The sequence below is a fragment of the Suncus etruscus genome, chromosome 6, assembly GCF_024139225.1.
Source record: "Suncus etruscus isolate mSunEtr1 chromosome 6, mSunEtr1.pri.cur, whole genome shotgun sequence".
Classification (NCBI taxonomy): Eukaryota; Metazoa; Chordata; class Mammalia; order Eulipotyphla; family Soricidae; genus Suncus; species Suncus etruscus.
Window position 1 is genome coordinate 23,868,022 of NC_064853.1, and position 22,814 is coordinate 23,890,835.

Here is a 22,814-nt window from a genome sequence, read left to right on the forward strand (position 1 = left end):
ATTACAAATAACCATTATCATTTAAATCAGAGGACCTTCTGATGAAAGAAAATATAAAATGTAAAAAAATGTAATAAAATGAGTGTGTTAGTAAAACAAGACACCCCAAAACTAAAAATCAATCAATCAAAAAATAAATATCAAACTCAATTATAGAGAGAAATACAAACTGAAATGAAAAATACCATTCAATCACTGCATGGAGAAATGCAATGGTTTAGATGGGAGTTGTCAGGGACATTTAAGGTCCCAGAGTAAATCAAGGAGAAGAAAAGACATTGAATGGAGGAGAAGAAACACAAATATGAAAGGATGGGGAACAGAGGCCGAGAGGTTTCAGGAGCATGGTGGTGTTAAGAAAAAACAGAACTCACTAATGAAGAAAGGTGTTCTGTTTATGACTGAAACCCAACTACAATCATGCTTGTAATCATGGTGCTTAAAGATTTTATATACATCAAAAAAAAAAAAAGAAGAAGAAAGGATAGATCTAGGGAGCCGGAGAGATAACACAGTGGTAGGGCGTTTGCCTTGCACGGGGCCAACCTGGGGCAGACCTGAGTTCAGTCCCCGGTATCCCATATGATCCCCTGAACCTGCCAGGAGTGATTTCTAAGTGCAGATCCAGGAGTAACCCTTGAGTGCCTCCGGATGCCCCACACACACACACACACAAAAAGAAAGGACAGAACTAAATATCCAAGCCAGAGTCAACAACAATAAAATCATAAGACCCAGTCATGAGACCCAAACTTTAACAGCCAAAATTAAAAATGCTAGCAGACTAGGGGGCAGGGATGAAGGCATGAGATGCACTCTGAGAACATTGGTGGAGGAAGGCTGACACTGGTGGTGGGATTGACCCTAAAACATTTTTTTGGGGGGGCCACACCCGGCGGTGCTCAGGGGTTACTCCTGGCTGTCTGCTCAGAAGTAGCTCCTGGCAGGCACGGGGGACCATATGGGACACCGGGATTCGAACCAACCACCTTAGGTCCTGGATCGGCTGCTTGCAAGGCAAACATCGCTGTGCTATCTCTCTGGGCCCGACCCTAAAACATTTTATGTCTGAAACCTAACTATAAGTCACAATGGTTTCAATAAAAAATTAAAAAAATATATACCATTCAACTTGCAAGGGATTGAACCCAGGTTGGCTATGAGCAGGGCAAATGCACTACCCACTATCCTATTACTCTGGCCCCCAGCAAAGCTAATTTCTATGGATCAGATCAATGCCCTAGATTTGGAAAAGGCAGTGTCCCTCCACTCCTCTACAGTACTGCAGGTACTTACTGGACAGGCACAAAGACAGGGGCTTGTGGGTCCTTTTCCTTCCTAGAGTCCTTGTGGGCCACCAGGCGGCTGGGCAGACTGAGGCCGATGTGGTAGTGGACCTGAATGAGCAGGGCCAGGAGCAGCTGCGGGTAGATGCGCCGTACACGGCCCATGAAGCTGTTGACAGACAGGAGTTCACAGAGGCCACTGGCTGCCTGGAGGCAAAGGGGAGGCAGGTGGGTGTCCTGACAGCAGTACCAGATGCCAAACCTGGATCTTTGCTCTGTTCCAGTTCAATCTGGTATCATCTGGATTTCTCCCCGTGGTTATGATCCCAACTCCTGTCTCTTGAGGAGAACCCCACAGATGTACAATCACAGCAGCTATGCCCCAGGCAGGATCATGCTTGAAAATCCCTTCCTGCTTCTAGTCGGGTGCCATTGGGCTGGGAGGAATCAAGCACCGAGCTTGCAGGGACACGGTCACAAGTCTCTGTGCACATGTCCAAATGTATGTTCCTGATTGTGCATACGCAGGAGGGGCTGGGATCACCTGATCTGAGGTTTCTTTGCTGGTTCCTTCAGTCCCTCGCCTCTCTCTAGGGCCTAGTCTTTCTAGGGCTTCTGTCACATGGGGGTCACTGAACCTGGCAGTCAGCCAGTGGAGGCAGTGGCCACTGAGTGGGATGGAAGTGTGGGGTTGAAATGTTTTAAAAAGGAATGGTGGAGGGGGGGTATCGAGGTGGTGCTAGAGGGAAGGTGTCTGCCTTGCAAGCGCTAGCAAAGGAAGGACCAAAGTTCGATCCCCTGGCGTCCCATATGGTCCCCCCAAGCCAGGGCCAATTTCTGAGAGCTTAGCCAGGAGTAACCCCTGAGCATCAAAACGGGTGTGGCCCCCCCAAAAAAAGAATGGTGGGTCTGGGTGGGGGCTGGGAGGTGAAACATAGACCACACATGTGTGAAGCCTCAACCCCCAGCAGCACCGGTATATTCAGCACAAGAAGTACAAAAGGGGCCCGGAGAGATAGCACAGCGGCGTTTGCCTTGCAAGCAGCCAATCCAGGACCTAAGGTGGTTGGTTCGAATCCCGGTGTCCCATATGGTCCCCCGTGCCTGCCAGGAGCTATTTCTGAGCAGACAGCCAGGAGTAACCCTTGAGCACCGCCGGGTGTGGCCCAAAAACCAAAAAAAAAAAAAAAAAAAAAAAACAACAACAACAAGAAGTACAAAAGAAACCATGGAGATGTGGGCCATCAGGATAGCAGAGAGTTAGAGAAGGACAGAAAAAGTTAGGGAAGGGCAAATAGATGGGCAGGAGTGTCCCCCCCCACTCAGGGAAAATGGTCAGGACTTGTCTAGTTGTCCAAGGAAGGGCAGGTACTGGAGAGATATGCAGACAGCCCCTACATGTGGTCTGAACATGCCTCTCCCCTGCAAACTGCATCCCGTACTCCTCACTAGTCTGCAGTCTCGATGATGGAGAAGAGGCCTCACATGGCACAAGGGTGACAGACGGGAACTACAAAGCTGAGCCTCAGAGAGGGGATATAGATGCCCAGGTCACAGCATAACCCCTTCTTGGGCTAAGGTCTGTGCGGCCTGGTTTCTCCCCACCAACTCCCCAACCCAGGCCACGGTTGGCCCTGTGCACTGAGGGACCGACCATCCAGGCTCCCAGAGAGCTAAGATGGGCTTATCCAAGGCAGTCCTGCATGAAAACAGAGGGTGGGTGCATGGAGCTCAATGCGGGGAAAAGAGGGGAAAGGAGCAAACCGTGGTCCTCACCGCCAGTGGCACGATGGAGGCGCGGCCTTTCTTGGTTACAGGCTTCTCCTTCAGGCTGTTCAGGAGCAGGTCCAGGAGCTCTCGGACATCACAGCTGGGCTTGCGCAGAATCAGCTGCCGCCACATCTCGCCTCCATTGCTGCGAGGTTGGGATGGTTAGTGGGGCCAGGGAGGTACAGCCCACCTGCATGCAGCCCTGCAGCTGGGAAGGCCCACACAGGCATGTGAGCCAGACTGGATCAGGGTAAGCAGCAACAGGACTGAACTAACCTTTCCCAGGGTCCAGGCCAAGACATTGGACACTCCTTGAACCACTACAGCAAAAGCTGACCTCCTGGGGCCAGAGTGTAACACAGGGATGGTATTTACCTTGCATGAGGCCAACCCAGGTTCAATCCTTAGTATCCCCTCTGATCTCCCAAGCCTGCCATGAGTCATTTCTGAGCTCAGAACCAGAAGTAGGGGCCGGAGAGATAGCATGGAGGTAAGGTGTTTGCCTTGCATGCAGAAGGTCAGTGGTTCAAATCCCAGCATCCCAAATGGTCCCCCAAGCCTACCAGGAGTGATTTCTGAGCATAGAGCCAGGAGTAACCCCTGAGCACTGCCAGGTGTGCCCCCCCCCCAAAAAAAAAGAAATAAAAGAATAAAGAAAGAGCTGGAGCAATAGCATGCATTTGTCTTGCATGTGGCCGACCAGGGACAAAGCCAGATTGGATCCTCGGCAGCCCATCCTGCCATGAGCAATTTCTTAGTGCAGAGCCAGGAGTAACCCTTGAGCTCCCCCAAAACCAAACAAAACCAAAGCAAAATGAAACAAACAAACAAACAGTGAAAAACTAGCAAACAGAAGTGAAAAGTTTGGCACTTTCTACTTTGAAATCACCTCTCTCAGCTTAGGTTGTGCTTCCTTTCTCTTCCTTTCTCTCTTCATTTTTTTTTTTTTTTTTTTGGTTTTTGGGGCACACCCGTTTGACGCTCAGGGGTTACTTCTGGCTATGCACTCAGAAATCGCCCCTGGCTTGGGGGGACCATATGGGACACCGGGGGATTGAACCGTGGTCCGTCCTACGCTAGTGCTTGCAAGGCAGACACCTTACCTCTAGCGCCACCTTCCCGGCCCCCTCTCTTCTTAAATTTCCAAAATAAAATCATTTTGCTTCACTAGAAGAAATAAGTAAAAAGGCATGCAGGCTGAAAGCTGATGAGATCTGTGTTTAGATCCTTGTTCATTTGCTGCTTCCTGGGTAACTGCCGATGCCTCAGTCTCCTTATCAGCAAGATGGGTGGCTGGGCCGTCTCATCTCCTCATGGGCAGAATAAGCATCTGGACCCACAGGAAGATGTGCTTGTGCTCGGTCATGACACTGAGGGACCAGCAGTGCTTAGTGATCACCCTGTGTGATTAGGAGGGACCCGCAGGGAGAGCAGAGCTTCTCTAAAGAGGAGGGACTTCCCACAGCCAGGGACCTTCTTAGACCCCCCTGCCAGGCAGGGCTGAGACCCTTGACCACTACATACCTGTCCAAGGGAAGGGGACACATGAGCAGGGCCACGACAACCTCAGTCATGAAGGAGCTGGCCAGGAGGGAAATGGGCAGCAGGGCCACGCTGCGGGCCCGGGGTTCTTGGATGTAGCTCAGTTGCATATAGATGCCGTGCATGATTTCAGGGATCTGGGAACAGAAGGGTGAGGGATGAGCCCCCATGAAGAGGAGGCAGCAATAGTAGAAGCTCAGGGTAGCATGGGGCAGGAAGCAGGGTGACAGAGGGGAGGAGGAGGAGGAGAGAAGAGGGGTACAGGGAGAGCAGTGGAGGAGAAAGACCAGCATAGGCCCAACCCTAGCAGACCCTGCCTGGCCTGAGGTCTTACCACCTCCAGCACCCGGTGGTGATACCACTCAAGCACGGAGCTGAGCGTCACCTCAGAGGCCAGCTGCATCATCTCGCCCAAGTCCTTCCCTTGGGTCTCTATGCCACCTTTCAGCCCCTCCAGGGTAGCCAGCAGCAGGTCCTTCACTTGCTGGGGCCCCAGAAAGTCTCCAATTTCCTGCAACAAAAGACAGAGACCTTAACACAGGGGCCAAGGTGGATTAGAGTCGGGATGAGCAAAAGAAGCTGGAGTCCAGTTTCCAGGTGGACACTAAGGCCCAGGCATTGGACATTGACCAAAAGTGGGGTTTGGGAGGCCCGTGTGGTCGAGAGGCTTTCCTATGGAGGAGTTGAAGGACTGGTATGTTTGCTTTGCAAAGTCAAGCCCCAAATTTCCTCCCTGGCATGGTCCCCCAACATTGGTGGGTGTGACAAAACATGAATAAAGAAGGGCACCTGAGCTGGGTGGAGATGGAGAAAAAACAGTCCTGGGAAAGACCCAGTGTCCCTCCCCATTTCCACTCCCCACAGGGCCCTGCACAATGCTCACAGAGATCACACGAAGAATGTTCTGGCAGGGGCTGATGGGATTATAGGGCCCCAAGAAGCACCTGTTGCTCTCATATAGCTCCTTCTTGTTGACTTCTTCCTTGTCTCTGTTTCCTGCTAGAGAGAACTGTCCTGGTGAGCCCACAGGGCCTATATGAGTCTCTAATGAAACAGTGTCAGGAAGGGCATGAGGAGTCATGTTTCTTGGTGCACACAAGAAACAGAAGGCTCGTGTGCATCCCAACCAGACGTTGCCCTCTCTCCATCCAGGGAGCCTCTCTTCTGATTGCTCTGCACTCAGGAATCACCCCTGGTAATGTTTAAGGGACCATATGGGATGCCACAGATCAAACCCAAGCTGGCCACTCGCAAAGCAAATGTTCTTTTTTATGGGGCCACACCCAGAGGCATTCAGGGGTTACTCCTAGTTCTGCACTCAGAAATTGCTCCTGGCAAGCTCAGGAAACCATATCGGTCTCATGCAAGGCAAACACCCTACTGCTGTGCTATCACTCCAACCCCACAAGGCAAATTTTCTACCTTCTGTATTTCCACAGGAATCTTGTCAGGTGTTTTTGTTTGTTTGTTTTTGTTTGTTTTTGGGCCACACCCTGCGATGCTCAGGGGTTACTCCTGGCTATCTGCTCAGAAATAGCTCCTAGCAGGCATGGGGGATCATATGGGACACCGGGATTCGAACCAACCACCTTAGGTCCTGGATCGGCTGCTTGCAAGGCAAACGCCACTGTGCTATCTCTCTGGGCCCTTGCCAGGTGTTTTTTGCTGTATTGCTCCACCCCCCATGACTATGACTTTTAAACTCACTTTTATTCGCATATATATTCTTTTTTTTTTTTTTTTGGTTTTTTGGGCCACACCCGGTAACGCTCAGGGGTTACTCCTGGCTATGTGCTCAGAAGTTGCTCCTGGCTTGGGGGACCATATGGGACACCGGGGGATGGAACCGCGGTCCGTCCAAGGCTAGCGCAGGCAAGGCAGGCACCTTACCTTTAGCGCCACCGCCCCGGCCCCGCATGTATATTCTTGATGTTTTGTTTTTTGTTTTTTTTTGAGGGGAGGGGGCTACATCCAGGGGTGCTCAGGAGTAATTTCTGTCTTTGAATCACTCCTGGGCCTGGAGAGATAGCACAGCGGCGTTTGCCTTGCAAGCAGCCGATCCAGGACCAAAGGTGATTGGTTCAAATTCCGGTGTCCCATATGATCCCCCGTGCCTGCCAGGAGCTATTTCTGAGCATATAGCCAGGAGTAACCCCTGAGCACCGCCAGGTGTGGCCCAAAAACAAAAACAAAAACAAAAACAAAAACAAAAAAAAAGAATCACTCCTGGTGTTGCCTGGGAAACTATATGGCTTGCCAAGGATTGAACCCAGGTTGGCAGTGTATGAGGCAAAATCTACTGCTGTACTATCGTTCTGGCTCCTCTTCTGACTTCTATACCCACCAATAAGACCTGCTTACAGGGGGCTGTATAAAACAGACTCATTGCAGTTTTATACAAATTTTTATACAAGTTTTATCAAGTCTTTGCCCAGTAGGGTGGGAGTCAGCCCTGCTGGTGGAGTCAGTGTCTGCGTTCATTGCCTCTGTCATCTCCACCCATCACTGATCTCTGCTTCTGCTAGCTGTGTGGCTTCTTTCTGCATCACACAGACTGAGCATTCGTGATGACCTGAGCTTATGGACAGGTTCACACCTGTGCCGAGGGAATTTCTTGCAATCTATCAGAGGTCTAGCCTGGACCTCAGGGGAACCTGCCAGATGATTTTTGTCAGTGGAGCTAAGCATGCTCCCAGCAGTGGTGTCATGGATGCTGTCAGGGTGGGAAGATGGCTATTCTAGATAGCAATGCCCTTGTATCAGGCACTTCCCAACCTCCCTTTTGGTTTTGTTTCTTTGGGGAGAAAAGGCCTCCCAGATGGTACTCAGGAAGTCCACAGTCCCTTCTATCAACCAGGCCAGTGGTTTAATGGGGCTTTTTGTTTTCTTTGGTTATTTGGGGGCTACTCCTGGTGATACTCAGGGCTCATTCCTGGCTCTGTGCTCAGAGATCATGCCTGATAGGACTCAGGGAACCATATGTAGTACTGCAGATCGAACCCAGGCCAGCCACATGCAAGATAAGCACCCTCCCTGCTCCAATCCATGATTTATGTGAAGACCAAGGGTGTGGCTCTGTTGGGTCTGTGATGTCAGGGACTCACAGTAGACACCCCCACAGTATTGCTACCTCCTGGGAGGGTGGGAATGGGGTGCTTAGTGCTGGGATTGAATTAAAATCGGTCACATGCCAGGCAAGCTGATTCCCCCCATACTTGTTCTTGTTTTTGTTTGTTTGTTTGTTTGTTTGTGTGTGTTTGTTTTGGTGCAACATTCAGCTGCACTCAGGGTTCTGTGCTCAGAAATTACTCCTGGCAAGCTCAGGGGACCTTATGGGATGGTAGGGATCAAACCCAGGGTTTGCAAATGCCCTACCTGCTGTACTATTGCTCCAGCCCCAGCTAATCTTGTTTCTTTATTACTGATCACCAGAGACCAGCCCGTGGTAGGACTTGTTCATCCTGCTCATTGTCTGTCCCTTGATGAGGAACAAAGAACATGGGAACATGACCAGAACGCTCAGTCTCCTTCCCAACTAACATCTAGCACATAAACTTTTGTCATTTCTGCTAAGAAAACAGCCATTTCCTGAGTCTGCATCTTGGTCTGGAGTGGGACCTACCTGCAGCTTCAGGGTGCTTCAGGCCTGGGTCTCAGAAAGAGCCTCCAGAGAAGCTACTTCACTCCAGAATCTACTGATGGTGGGTTTAGCCAAGGGTATCCAGATATGTATCCATGAAAATCAGAAATTTAGATCATTTTTAGAAAAATTGTGTCCCCAATAGTGTTCCCCATTATTCATTGTTTATCTGAAGTCTGCATTTAGCTGAAAATCATATATTTTTATTATGGGAATATGAATTTGGCCTAGACTCTGCCTAACCTGAACATTCATCATTAACGTGGCTTGATGCCATCATCTCCTGCCCCTTCAAGGTTAGAGTGGTCCTAATCTTTGTCCCCAACTGCTAGAGGCTTAGTGGAACCCCAAAACTAAAACTTAATAGGTCATTAGGGGGGAAAACTAACAAAATCACAGTTGAGGGCAGGAGTGGTAGTATAGTGAGTGTGGATGCTGCTTGCCTTGCATGTGAACAAACTGGGTTTGATCCCCAATATAGCAGATGGTTTCTCAAGCCCTATAAGGAAAAATCCCTGAGCACAAAGCTAGGAGTAAGCCCTGAGCACTAGCAGGTATGATATCCCCCCCTCCAAAAAAAAATATTACATTTGGCTCAAGGTGTGACATTGCTGGTTTCTTTGTACACAAGCTTTCATTCCCTTTCAAAAGTTTGCATGTTTCCTTTTGTTCTCTCTTGTAGGCAAGGAAATCTGGGGCTAGATAAAAAGGGTTCCTGCCCAAGGTCATCAGTATCTGGTGGCCTCACATTCAGCCTCCGGAGCCAGAAAAGCTGGGCTGACCTGCAAATGCCTTGGTTTGAGACTATAAGGAAAGGAAAGCAGGGGGTCAGAGCTGATTCTGGGTCAGTCCTTCTTGGACCACAACACCGAGGCGAAATCCAGGAGTGTCAACCCATCTACAGGAACAAACCTCTCCAAAGTCTAAGATTCTTTGCCCACTTAAGTAATTTCCCCCAAATTCCCACCAGGTGTTAGACCCAGGTATAAGACATTGGGGAAACAGTGGTGGATGAGACATTGTCCAGCTCAGCCCTCAAATGTGGGTCTAAGGAAGGGGGAAGACAAACAGACCACAGACAGGAAAAGACTGACGCTGATAGCTCAAATTAAATCGTGATTTTAGAGACCAGAGAGAGAGTCTAGGTTAGGGCACTTGCCTTGAATGTTACAGATCCGTATTTTATCTCAGGCAGCCCTTATAGTTCCTGAGCACAGCTAGGAGGGGTCCCTGACTGTAGAGGCAGGAGTAAGGGTGTGGGGTGACCCACTGTCCCATACTTCTGTGGGGACTGTGGTTTGACACCCATCTCCATAGATCCCACCATGGGTGCTGGTCTCCTCCATCCCCCTGCTGACAAAGCTCCATTCAGTTTCCAGCCTGAGAGATCACCTTGCTGCAGAAGTGCCCCCAAGAACCTTACTTTTCTGAAGCACCATGATGGTGTAGAGGGCAGTGATGCCATCGAGAGCCTCCTGAGCGATCTCCTTATCAGGGTCTACGACGCGAAGGATGAGTCTCCCCAGCAGAAGGCCAACGCATGGGAACTCCTGTGACACATTTGTGTTGTGGGTGTTGGTTGGATAATGCTCCACAGCGACTGAGGAACAGAGCCTGAGCACTGAGCCACCCAGAAATTTCAGACACAAGCCCAGGCTCCCACCCAGTGAGGAAGATTTCCCCTGAGGACCATCCAGCCTTCCCAGGGGCCACTCACAAAGAAAGGCAGGGTCAGAAGCATGTGGTTCAGCAAAGACACGGTGCTGTGAACTGCCCGTCTTCGCTCGTGGACCTTCCCCGAGCTCATCCAGGGTCCCAGGGGCTATGGGCATAGGCAAGACTGAGGATTCAGAAAAAGTCCCAGGTGGGCAGAGCAGCCCCAAGGCCCCAACCAGATGACCCAGCGTATTCATGGTACTGAGAATAGGAGGTGCAGGCCCAAGGGGAGAAGGAGAATAGAGAGAAGAGAGGACAGGAGGGGCAGGAAGTAGAGAGAGATGGTGAAACAAGATGGAGAGAGCAGGGCCAGAGAGATAGCAAGGAAGTAAGGCATTTGCCTTGCATGCAGAAGGATGGTGGTTCAAATCCCGGCATCCCATATGGTTCCCCGAGCCTGCCAGGAACGATTTCTGAGCATAGAGTCAGGAGTAATCCCTAAGTGTTGCCGGGTGTGACCCAAAAACCAAAATAAAAAAAAAAAGAAGAGAGAGAGAGAGAGAGAGAGAGAGAGAGAGAGAGAGAGAGAGAGATGGAGAGAGCAAAGATAGAGAGTGGGGTCAATGGGGGGAGAGAGAGAGAATGAAGCCAACCAACTTTCCCTCTTTCCTCAGCACCTCCAATATGTTCTTCAGTCCCTTTGGTGTGGGATCTTCAATAAAGAGGGCTTTGAGCAGAGTCTGCAGGGCGTCCAAGGTCTGGCTGTAGAGACTCTGTGGACAGGATGGACATTGAGTGACTGGCGTCCTCTGGAGCAGACCCCAGACCCTGCCCACTTTAGTCAGAGGATAAGAGCAATCAGACCGTGGATAAGGCATTTGCCTTGCACCCTGCTGACCCAGGTTTGATCCTCAATATCCTATATGGTCCCCCAAACACTGCAGGAGTCATTCCTTAGTGCAGAGCCAGGAATAACCCCTCAGCATTACTAAGTGTGAATCCAAAACAAAAACAACTACAAAAAACATGCAAAGGAGGGGCCGGGCAGTGGCGCTAAAGGTAAGGTGCCTGCCTTGCCTGCGCTAGCCTTGGACGGACCATGGTTCGATCCCCTGGTGTCCCATATGGTCCCCCAAGCCAGGAGCAACTTCTGAGCACATAGCCAGGAGTAACCCCTGAGCGTTACCGGGTGTGGCCCAAAAACCAAAAAAAAAAAAAAAACATGCAAAGGAGATCTTGGCCCCAGAGAGCTGTTTGAGGGCCTCACCTGAGACTCACCTGAGGTATATTATTGGGCAAGTGACTCACCCTTCATGGGTTTCTTAAATTACTAGTTATTGGTCATTGTTTCTTCCTATTCAAGGCAGAGCCCCACATTTGCTGAGAACCTACCAGGGTCAAGTGGGTGCTAGGTGAATGGCACTAATCCGACCTCTGTCCTCAAAATCTTTTTCTTGTATCACAGAAGGAGACCAAGGTGAGACCAACAGGAAGTGCCAAGTTAAGAGTTGGCACTGAGGGCAGGAGTGATAGCACAGTGGGAGGATGTTTGCCTTGCATGCTGCTGACCCAGGTCAGGTCCAAGTTCAATTCCTGGCATCCCATTTGGTCCCCCAAGCCTGCCAGGAGTGATTTCTGAGCACAGAGCCAGGACTAACCCCTGAATGTCGCCAGGTGTGGGCCCCCAAACAAAAACAAAACAATAAAGAGTTGGCAGTGAGGCTGGATGGGATGAAGGCCTTGGATCCATCCAGTCAAATGAATGCTTTTGATTGTCTCTGGTGATATGTTCTGATGCCCTTAGACCCTCCAGGTTGCCCACTTGGGAATATTAGTTTCCACTGCCCAGGTACCTGGTCCTAGCTTTGTGAAAAGGAGCAGACCTCTCTCCCATCTCCTCTCCTCCTGCAAACCCCTCCTCTGCCTCCCAGGTAGTACTTGTCCAGAATCCTGAGTCTGCACACCCAACAGCTACACCGTGGCCCACTAGCCATCCTTACCTCAAGACCTCCTCAGCCCATCCCTATAAGGTGCTGACCTCTGCTGGCTGGACTTGGTACTACAGGAAGGCCTCCCACTCCTCTCCCTGCCTTTTCTTGGGGTCCTTCCCTCCATTTCCAGAAAGCTGCTGATATGGCTTATCCTCTAATGATGTACTTCTCCCCACTACCCTGGCCCCGGTACCTCTGCAGCAGGCACCCCACTGGGAAGGAGAAACAAGTAGATCTCACCTGAGTTAGAAACCCCCACCCACGGTGTCACCAGGGCTCTCTCCTGCGGGCACCTCTGCAGAGAGGATGTGCAGGTGCTCATAGGAGCCTATGGTGGACCCACAGTTCCACACCCCTATGCCCAGTCGTTGTCCCAGTCTCTGTGCTCATGGCCAAGCCTTTGGCCCTTCCCTGCATCCTGGCCAGCTTCTCTCACCATGCCACCACTGCCTACAGCCCTCGCCTAGCACAGACTCACAGTGGATGGGGTGACCCATGATCCATCTTTTTTATTCACCCTCCTGATGAGTTACCTGCTCAATTTTTCTGGTGGGGGCACACCCAGAAATATTCAGGGTTCCTGGCAGACTTAGGAGACCATATGGGGTGTTGGGTCAGTCGCATATAAAAGTCCTGCTGTCTTATAGCTCTAGTTCCTTGGGTCCCCAACTCAAGCCCAGCCAGCCCCATATCAGAGCACCTTCTCTGCTCTTGCCAGAGTAAAATGAGCTTCTCTCAAAGACCCCAAAGAAGGGGGCCGGAGAGATAGCATGGAGGTAAGGCGTTTGCCTTTCATGCAGGAGGTCATCAGTTCGAATCCCGGCGTCCCATATGGTCCCCCGTGCCTGCCAGGAGCAATTTCTGAGCATGGAGCCAGGAACAACCCCTGAGCACTGCCGAGTGTGACCCAAAAAAAAAAAAAAAAAAAAAAAAAAAAACAAAGACCCCAAAGGAGGCTTCTCACCTGTATGTAATCAGCCTTGGCCTCATCTTTCTCCTGCATGGCCTTCACAGGGGGCAAGGAGAACACGCTCTTCACACACATTTTCACCACCTCAGACCGTTCGTGCGAACCCAGTGCAGGCTGGATGTAACTGGGGTAAGGCAGGAGGGAGCAAAGGCATGAGTGGCCAAAGTCCAGGGGGGGAGCTCGACTGTGGGTTGGGGTGAGTTAGAGGTTGGGATGCAGAGAGCCCCCAAACTCATCTGGGGGTGCTGTGGGAATGGGAAGTACACAGTCCTGGGAAGATGGGGGGAACAGTGAGATCCTGAGAGGGACTGAGGAGGATCAGAGATTGTGGACACCTCAGCCTGGTTAGGGTCTCCATGGCCTGCTGGCGGATAGAGCTCGATAGAGAATCCAGTGGCTCCTCCTGGATCTTCCTCTGAAAGGGGGGCACAGGGATGAGAAAGGGCTAATGAATAGGGCTCAGTCCTCACCCTGGACATAGCTCCCCACTGTTCCCCAATGACTGATGGCACAACAGCCCTTCTAAGTAGTAGTTCCAGACACCCATCCCTCATGCCCTTAACAGCTCAGCAGAGCTCAGCTCTCTCATGGGGTGAAGGGACATCGAGAACAGGACTGGCCCCGAGCAGAGCACACAGCCTGCAGTCCTTGGGCTAGTCCCCTAGAACTCCTTTAATTGAATTGAATTAAAAATCTTTTTAGTGGGAAGGGGGTTGTTCCTGGCTCTGCACTCAGAGATCACAGCTGGCAGGGCTCAAGGAATCATATGGAGTGCCAGGGATTGAACCCAGGTGCAGAGCAAGCTTCTTACCCACTGTACTACCTTTCTGACTGTACCATCTCTTTGACCTCTTGAATTTCTTTTTAAGTGCCCCAATTATAGGTAGGGCTGGAGTGATAATACAGTAGGTAGCTCCAATTGTTCCTTGTCCTTTTTCTTTCCCCGCTCTTTCTTTTTAGTTTTTTGGCCATAGGGGCACTCAGGGGTTACTCCTGGAGGGACTCGGGGGTTACTCCTGGCTCTGAGCTCAGAAATCATTCCTGGCAGGTTCTGGGGACCATATGGGAAACTGGAAATCGAACCACCATCTGTCCTGCATTGGCTGCATGCAAGGCAAACTGCCTGCCACTGTGCTATCTCTCTGGCCCTGTTCCTTGTTCTTGATCTAGTTCCTGCACCAAACTGGTATCAAGGTAAAGGGACCCAAAACTAAATCTAATGTTGACTTAGGGAAGCCCAGCACATTCCAGTGGGTCCCTGGGAAAGTGACTGCAAACTTAAAAGGAAATCCTTGGGGCTGGAGAAATAGCATGGAGGTAAGGTGTTTGCCTTGCATGCAGAAGGATGGTGGTTTGAATCCCAGTATTCCATGTGGTCCCCCGTGCCTGCCAGGGGCAATTTCTGAGCATAGAACCAGGAGTAACCCCTGAGCGCTGCCAGGTGTGACCCCCCCCCAAAAAAAAAGAATCTTCCAAGAGCAAAAGCCACCAGTGAATTGACCATGAGTGGTCAGCTCCCAAACCCCAAATAATCACCCTCAGATGAGATGAGAAGAGGGAGGAAAATGAGAGAAGCAGCAGCTTGGGTAGGTGGAGGGCAGATGAAAGAGCAACAGACTAAAGCCAAAGATTCCCCTTTCCTCTTCCTGTCATCATCCCACCCCAATACCCTCAGCCCAGCTTATCAATGGGCAGGCTAGGACTTCTAGTCCTCCCTCTACCCCAGGCCACAGGCCTACGTGGTTCCCGCACCATGACCATCTTCATCAAGGTCTTCTTGTAGCTTTCCACGTCCATCATATTCTTATTCTTCTGGAAGGTAAAGATAGTTTCAACCTCAGGTGGGCAGCAGAGGGAAGCAGGGCCTCCCAGGGGATCAAGGTGGCCTTGTAGAATGCTCAGGTTAACTATCCACCATTCACTGCCTAAAAGTACCCCTTTCCCGCTGCTAACTCCAGCATCTGTTCCAGAAACCAGAAATAACGGGGTCCAGAGCCATACTGTAGTGAGTAGAATGCTTTCCTGACTCATGACTGACCAAGGTTGCATTCCCGAGCACCATTAGGAGTAATTCCTGGGCCCGGAGAGATAGCACAGCGGCATTTGCCTTGCAAGCAGCCGATCCAGGACCTAAGGTGGTTGGTTCGAATCCCCGTGTCCCATATGGTCCCCTGTGCGTGCCAGGATCTATTTCTGAGCAGACAGCCAGGAGTCACCCCTGAGCACTGCTGGGTGTGGCCCAAAAACCAAAAAAAAAAAAAAAGGAGTAATTCCTGAGTGCAGAGCCCCACTGGGCCAGGTCTGACCAAAAATATCAAAAACAAAAAAAACGAACAACAACAACAATAAAAACAAACATGGGGCCAGAGAGATGACATGGAGGTAGGGTGTTTGCCTTGTGTGCAGAAGGTCGGTGGTTCGAATCCCAACATCTCATATGGTCCCCCGTGCCTGCCAGGAGTGATTTCTGAGCATAGAGCCAGGAGTAACCCCTGAACACTGCCGGGTGTGACCCAAAAACCAATAAATAAATAAATAAATAAATAAATAAATAAATAAATAAATAAATAAATAAATAATAAAACAGTACAAAAAGCCCTGCAGGGGACATCGAGGGTGGGTAAAGATCAATGGGGTGGAGGAGGCCTCGGTGGTGCAGAGCATGTGCAGGGGCTCATCCTCTCTAAGTCCAGCACTGGGAAGAGCTCCCCAATATCAGAAGCTGGAAAGAGTGCCCCACCCCACTCCAACCCACCAAGGAGATGAAGCAGGGCTGATGGGCAGGAGGACTCCAGCAGTTCAACTGAAACCTCACATTGTCGTATCTCTGCTATACTCTTGTAAAATTTTTGTTTTTATTTGTTCGGGGTCCACACCCGGCGGCGCTATGAGTTACTCCTGCTTCTGCACTCAGAAATTGCTCCTGGCAGGTTCAGGGGACCATCTGGAATGCCAGGAATTGAACCTATCGCTCAGGTCCCAATACTCTGGTAAAATTGTTGAAGGTACTTGGGGCTTACTCCTGGCTGATGGTGGGTGAAAATCTCAGTCGGGGTGGTACGAGAGTGAGTGAGTGGAGCCTGAGGGAGAGATGGGGTAGGATATTGGAACTCTTGGGGAAGCGTACCCCAGACATGGTGTTGTTGTCCTCTATGGTCACGAGGCACGAGGTCATCTCTTTCAAGGCTCCTGTAGTAGGTTTCAAAGAAAGGATGGTGGTGCAGGGGAGATGAGATTACTACCTTCTGTGAGTCCCTCTCCCATCCCTCTGGTCCTCCCTTCCTTCTTCCCCTCCCTGAATTACTTCAGGGCACCCAGGAAGCACGAGCAGGGGGTTCAGCATTTTTCTCAGTGCTCTCAGCATCCTGCCAGTCACCTCCTTTCACTCACTTCCCACTCCTTTCTTTTCACCTCTTACTGACTCCCTTGACTTACCTCAGACCACTCACTTCCTCAGCTTCTCCACCTTCCTGCTACCTTCCAGACTCAGTCTCCCAGCACTTCTCAACCATCTCCACTGTCTCTCACCACCCATCAGCATCTCTCACCACCTCAGAATGTCTCATCACCCTCACTGTCTATCCTGTCCTCTCAAAGGCCTCTAGAAAGATTCCCCACCACATCACACAGAAGGTACCACTCTGTTCCGGTTCCATCACTCTGTTTTACACACCCATGTCCAGAGCCTTCCTCTTTCAGGGTTTTTCCTGCCCCTCAAGAGTTGCTCTGAGTGGCGACAGACCCTAGTGGTTTTGGTGCACTCCACCATCCTCTCCTCCCTTGAGCACCCTATAAGGTTTTCTGCACTGGGGAAGACAGTGGCTGCCCTGTGCCCCTTTTCTTTGCTCTCTGAAGAGCCGCTGTCTTCCCTATGGGCTTCCCATTTTGTGGAGCTGCAGTATCCCCATTCATCCTGCTCCAGTGAGGGCAGGACCTGGGAGCTGAGCCTGGCCAATCAAAGAGCTCCATACCAATAGAGAGCCTGGACCCAGGAGGAGAGCAGGCCTGACATTATGAAACCCAGGAGAAGTCTTAGGGCTCTCTGGACCCCCAAAGGCTACAAGAGGGTGGAATCAATACATAGGAGTGCACACTAGGTACTGACTTCTGATCCTTTTCTCTGGAGTGAAATAAGAAGCCTTGGAGAAACGAATGGTCCCTGGGCTTGAAAAGGGAAAACTGAACTGAGACATGTGGGCCTGGGATAGCTCAGCGAGCATCTCCCTGGCAGGTGAGAGACAAACGTGGTCCCCACTACTGCCTCACAAGCCCAGGGTGATCCCAGCACCAAGACTCTGTGTGTGTGTGTGTGTGTGCGTGTGTGTGTGTGTGTGTGTGTGTGTGTGTATGCATCCTCCAGCTCACTTCAGGCACATCTTTGTGTGTACACAGCAAAAATGGTGTGTAACCCCAGCAAGCTCGACCTTGCAACAGAAGAGTGTGAATGCTCAGTCATCACAACAGCAAGAGGAAAGGAAAAAAAAAAAAAAAGGAAAACAGTTCAAGGATGATGAAGATGAGTCACCAAGGGACACAGAAGCTTGAATGTTCAGCCCACTAGTCAATGAGGGGAAATTTGAATAGCAGAAAATGATGATGGCAACAGTGAAGAGGTCGGCAGACAAACCGGAAACCACAAATCCCAGCAACAAACTTAAATAAACATGTTGACAATTCAAGGAGGAATATATTCACAGCATTTTAGAGCAGTTCTCCATTGTGATATTTTTTTTATTCCAAAGGGATAAAGGGTGACACTGCAGTGGAGACTTTTGGCAACAACATTCTTGCTCGAATGCTCAAAGGAACCTAAAGAAACAAATCAAAGGTTATGCCACCGGGAAGGATGTAAAAAGACAGTTGGGCACTGCACCTGCTGTTGGAGCCAAAGATGCAAGATCTCTTTGAAAAGAAAGCAACAGACAGCCTGGACTCCAGCTAGCAGAGGGATTGGGCTGTCTTATAGATGTAGCATGAGTACATAAGTCAAGGAAGTGGGGTTGGAGCAATAGTACTAAGGATAGGATGCTTGTCTGGCCATCAGCCAACCTGGGTTCAATCTCCAACTCCTCATATGGTCCCCTAAGGCCAGCCAGGAGTGATCCCTGAGCACAGTTGGGCTAAAGGCACAACATAACAACAAAGTCAAGGAAAGGATGAGGATTATTAGGAAAAGAAATAGACCAGTAAAAACAATGCTGTAAGTGATTAAGAGCTAGATTCTTATTCTCTAAAGAACACTGTAGAGATAATTGGTGATATTTGAGAGGGATCTGAGGATAAGATGGTATTATATTATTAATACCAATTCTTTATTGCCTTGGTAAACTTCTGTTCCTTTTGTAAGAAATACACAATGAAACTCAAGGTTATGAGAGCATCTTGGTGCAACTTATGCTCAAATGATTCAGAAAAAATGAATACTATTCTGTCATCTCTTGTGATAGCATTTCATATTTTAAATTTTTGTGGGTTTGGTTTGGTTTTGCCACACCTGGTGATGCTCAGGGGATACTTCTGACTCTGTGTTTAGAAATCACTCTTGGTGGCTTTGGGCTGGCGAGGTGGCGCTAGCGGTAAGGTGTCTGCCTTGCAAGCACTAGCCAAGGAAGGACTGCAGTTCGATCCCCCGGCGTCCCATATGGTCCCCCCAAGTCAGGGGCAATTTCTGAGCGCTTAGCCAGGAGTAACTCCTGAGCATCAAACAGGTGTGGCCCGAAAAACCAAAAAAAAAAAATCACTCTTGGTGGAACTCAGAGTGCTAAGGATAAAATCCAAGTTGTCTGTAAGCAAGACAAGCACCCTACTTGCTGTACTTTCTCTCCAGTCCTCAAATTTAAAATTTTTAAAGATAATGAAAGATAAATAGAAAATGTTTGTACATAAATAGAGCTTCTTCTTCAGCAGAGTTTATTAGGTGACCTACCTGGATTTGATCCCCAGCATCCTATATGGTTCCCCAAGCCTGCCAGGAGTAATTTCTGAGTGCAAAGCCAAGAGTAATTCCTGCGTGCCACTGAGTTTGGCTCTCCCGAAAGAAAAATCCTAAAGAATATAGTTGAGGCTATAGAAAACTAATTCCAAATGGAAGATCTAGATGCAGAAAGCAGTGGAGTCAAAGACAGATATTAATATAAGAATACTGTGTTAATAATGGGACCGGTGTGGTGGCACTAGAAGTAAGGTGTCTGCCTTGCCAGTGCTAGCCTAGGACAGGCCACGGTTCAATTTCCCAGTGTCCCATATGGTCCCCCCAAGCCAGGAGCAACTTCTGAGCGCATAGCCAGGAGTAACCCCTGAGTGTCACCGGGTGTGGCCTCCCAAAAAATATATATAAATTAATAACAAAATAAAGATTTATACAGGGGTTAAGAAGCTTTCCTAATATGCAGCTAACATTTTGGGGGGGGGCATACCCGGCATTGCTCAGGGGTTACTCCTGGCTGTCTGCTCAGAAATAGCTCCTGGCAGGCACGGGGGACCATATGGGACACTGGGATTCGAACCAACCACCTTTGGTCCTGGATCGGCTGCTTGCAAGGCAAATGCCGCTGTGCTATCTCTCCAGGCCCCATATACAGCTAACTTATGTTTGATCCCTAGCACTGTATATGGCCCCATGAACATTGCCAGTGGTCACTTCTGAGCACAGAACCAGGAATCAACCCTGAGAACTTCCAGACTCCTCCCCTAAAAGCCAAACAAACTATATAGCATCAAAAAGGTGTATGTCAGGAGGTAGAGGGTAATGTGGGGTCAGGGGCAAAAAGTAACAACAAAGAACATAAGCATAAAGTAGGCATTCAGATTATTTGTGATCACATTGAATATAAATGGATTATGGATTGCCCTGTGGAGAACATAACATCATAAAGGCCAAAGAAATAGTATAGAAGATCTTACACTTGCCTTACACTGTACAATCCCAAACTGAATCCATAGAACCACATAATGTGCCCCTAGGGCCACAAGGAGTGAGCCCTGAGCACCTGTACATGTGGCCCAAGAAACAAACAAGAGTGATGACCCTCTCCCACACCTACACCCACACTCAAATCTACGCAATGGTATCTAAATTCATCTGTTGAGTCAATAATATTCCAGTGAAAATCTTATACTTTTTAATTTAATCTTATACATTGATACAGCTTTTGGACTCTGCTTGAAAAAAATCAGCACCCAATAGAGACAATCTTTAGAAAAGAAAATTGGAGCACTTATATGATTAAGAATTAAATATTTGGGGCCGGGAAGGTGGCGCTAGAGATAAGGTGTCTGCCTTGTAAGCGCTACCAAGGAACGGACCGCGGTTCGATCCCCCGGTGTCCCATATGGTCCCCCCAAGCCAGGGGCGATTTCTGAGCACATAGCCAGGAGTAACCCCTGAGCGTCAAACGGGTGTGGCCCAAAAACAAAAAAAAAAAAAGAATTAAATATTTTCGGGCCCGGAGAGATAGCACAGCGGCGTTTGCCTTGCAAGCAGCCAATCCATGACCAAAGGTGGTTGGTTCGAATCCCAGTGTCCCATATGGTCCCCCGTGCATGCCAGGAGCTATTTCTGAGCAGACAGCCAGGAGTAACCCCTGAACACCACCGGGTGTGCCCCAAAAACCAAAAAAAAAAAAAAAAAAAGAATTAAATATTTTCTAAAACACAGTAACTGGGGCCGGAGTGATAGCACAGCGGTAGGGTATTTGCCTTGCACTCTGCCAACCCAGGGCAGACCCAATTCAATTCCCAAAATTCCAATGCCCTCCAGGGGTAATTTCTGAGCCAGAGCCAGAAGTAACCCCTGAGCACCGCCAGGTGTGGCCCCGAAACAAAAAATTCTAATTGAAATCTCAAAGAATGATTACTAGATACCCATCTGAATCCTAGATTTTTTAAGTCCAAATACTGGCAAGAATAAAGAACCACTGAAGTTCTTCCATGTGGGTGGGTAAATAGAATTCAATCATTTTGTTTTGGGGCCAACTTAATGGTGCTCAAGAGTTTACTCAGTCTTCAGAAATCACCCTTGATGGGGATTTTGGGATTAAGAATACAACCCAATACAATACAAAAACCCCTTCCTCACACCTATATTTATTGCAGCACTATTCACAATAGCCAGGCTCTAGAAACAACCAAGATGCCCTTCAACAGACAAATGGCTAAAGAAACTATGGTACATATACACAATGGAATATTGCAGCCGTCAGGAGAGATGAAGTCACGAAATTTTCCTATACAAGGATGGACATGGAATCTATCATGCTGAATGAAATAAATCGGAGAGAGAGAGAGAGAGATGCAGAATAGTCTCTCTCATCTATGGGTTTTAAGAAAAATAAAAGTCATTTTTGCAACAATCCTCAGAGACAATGAGAGGAGGGCTGGAACTTCCAGCTCACTTCATGAAGCTCACCACAAAGAGTGGTGAGTGCAGTTATAGAAATAATTACCCAGAGAGCTATCATAATCATGTGAATGAATGAGGGAACTGGAAAGCCTGTCTGGAGTACAGGTGGAGGTGGGGTGGGACGGAGGAAGATTTGGGACATTGGTGGTGGGAATGTTGCACTGGTGAAGGGGGTGTTCTTACATGACTGAAACCTAATCACAATCATATATGTAATCAAGATGTTTAAATAAAGGGGAAAAAAAAGAATACAACCCAAGGTTGGCCATATTGTAAGGCAAGCACCTACCCACTGTACTATCTCTTCAATCACTTAGAAACCAGCTAGGGTCATTACCATATCAACATTCGGCCACCTTCATAGACTCACTGTTCTTGAAAAAGATTTAAAACAAGCCATGAAAAATTATGGGTACACCTGTTATATAGCTGAAAGCTGGCAATCTTGGGAGGAGAGAGCAGGCCAAATGTTAGCCTTGGCCAAAGCCACACCTGGTGTGCCCATCACTCAGAATCTCTACTTCACCAATGGTCCTGCTTCACCACTCTTCTACAGCTCTCTGTAGAGACAACAATATGACCAAAACTCCAGGTATTCTGGTATTTTGACTGATATCACTAGGACATTTTTGGAGTGTGGGCACTTTCCCCCTCTTCTTGTACTTCAGGAAACCCTGGCAGCTGAAAACACACCCCTACAACAACTACAGCATCAGCAACAGTGCTTGGAATTCCAGGTTAATATGCACTTAACCTAAACAAATGTTTGTACTCTAACCCAGAAATTTCACTTTCAGACATATGTATACAAATACAAATGTATTCATGGTAGTTTTATTCTTTTTTTTTTTTTTTGGGCCACACCTGCTTGACACTCAGGGGTTACTCCTGTATGTGCTCAGAAATCGCCCCTGGCTTGGGGGGACCATATGGGATCGAACCACTGTCCGTCCTATGCTAGCGCTTGCAAGGCAGACACCTTACCTCTAACGCCACCTTCCCAGCCCCGGTAATTTTATTCTTAATATCCCACAATAAAATGATCCTAAAGTTCATTGGTGGAAGAGTGGGTAAATAGCATGGTATTGCTTCTTTAGTGAAATAAAAACCACACAATAGTGAGAAAGCAAGTCTCCGTAATTGCTGTCTATACTGTGGGAGAACTTGAAAGAAGCAATGTGCTAAGTAAAAGAAAAAAAATCATTAAGGATAACATAATAGCTGACTCCATTTATTCAAAATGTCAGATGGAGGGGTGGAGAGAGAGAGAGTAGCAGGTCAGGCACTTGCTTTGCTTGTGAATGATCTAGGTTTAATCCCCAGCATCCTATATGGTTTCCTAGCACTGTCGAGTGATTTCTGAGTGCAGAACTAGGAGTAACTCTTGAGCATTGCTGGGTGTGACCCCTGAAAATAAAATATAAAAAAATAAAATCCAAATGGAAACAGAAAGTAGGTGTATAACTGCCTAGGACTTAGGAGCAAGAGTGATATTCAATGGGTTTGAGGTTTCTTTTGGATGGGTATGATAACAATTATAAAATATGGGGCTGGAGAG

At 48.8% G+C, this 22,814-nt stretch overlaps 1 protein-coding gene across 1 annotated transcript in view; it reads right to left on the reverse strand.

The window, feature by feature from the left end:
- The window catches only part of MROH7 (maestro heat like repeat family member 7), a 45,934-nt gene that overhangs the window by 17,332 nt on the left and 5,788 nt on the right, over nt 1-22,814 (reverse strand). Inside the window, exons 3-14 of the mRNA XM_049775471.1 lie at nt 15,983-16,044; nt 14,608-14,691; nt 13,191-13,270; nt 12,850-12,979; nt 10,572-10,667; nt 9,956-10,060; nt 9,662-9,785; nt 5,482-5,594; nt 4,933-5,109; nt 4,581-4,735; nt 3,063-3,201; nt 1,297-1,493 (exon numbers count right to left, since the gene is read on the reverse strand). Of these exons, the coding sequence (XP_049631428.1) occupies nt 1,297-1,493; nt 3,063-3,201; nt 4,581-4,735; nt 4,933-5,109; nt 5,482-5,594; nt 9,662-9,785; nt 9,956-10,060; nt 10,572-10,667; nt 12,850-12,979; nt 13,191-13,270; nt 14,608-14,691; nt 15,983-16,044 (1,462 nt within the window). The remainder of the gene's footprint in view (nt 1-1,296; nt 1,494-3,062; nt 3,202-4,580; nt 4,736-4,932; nt 5,110-5,481; nt 5,595-9,661; nt 9,786-9,955; nt 10,061-10,571; nt 10,668-12,849; nt 12,980-13,190; nt 13,271-14,607; nt 14,692-15,982; nt 16,045-22,814) is intronic.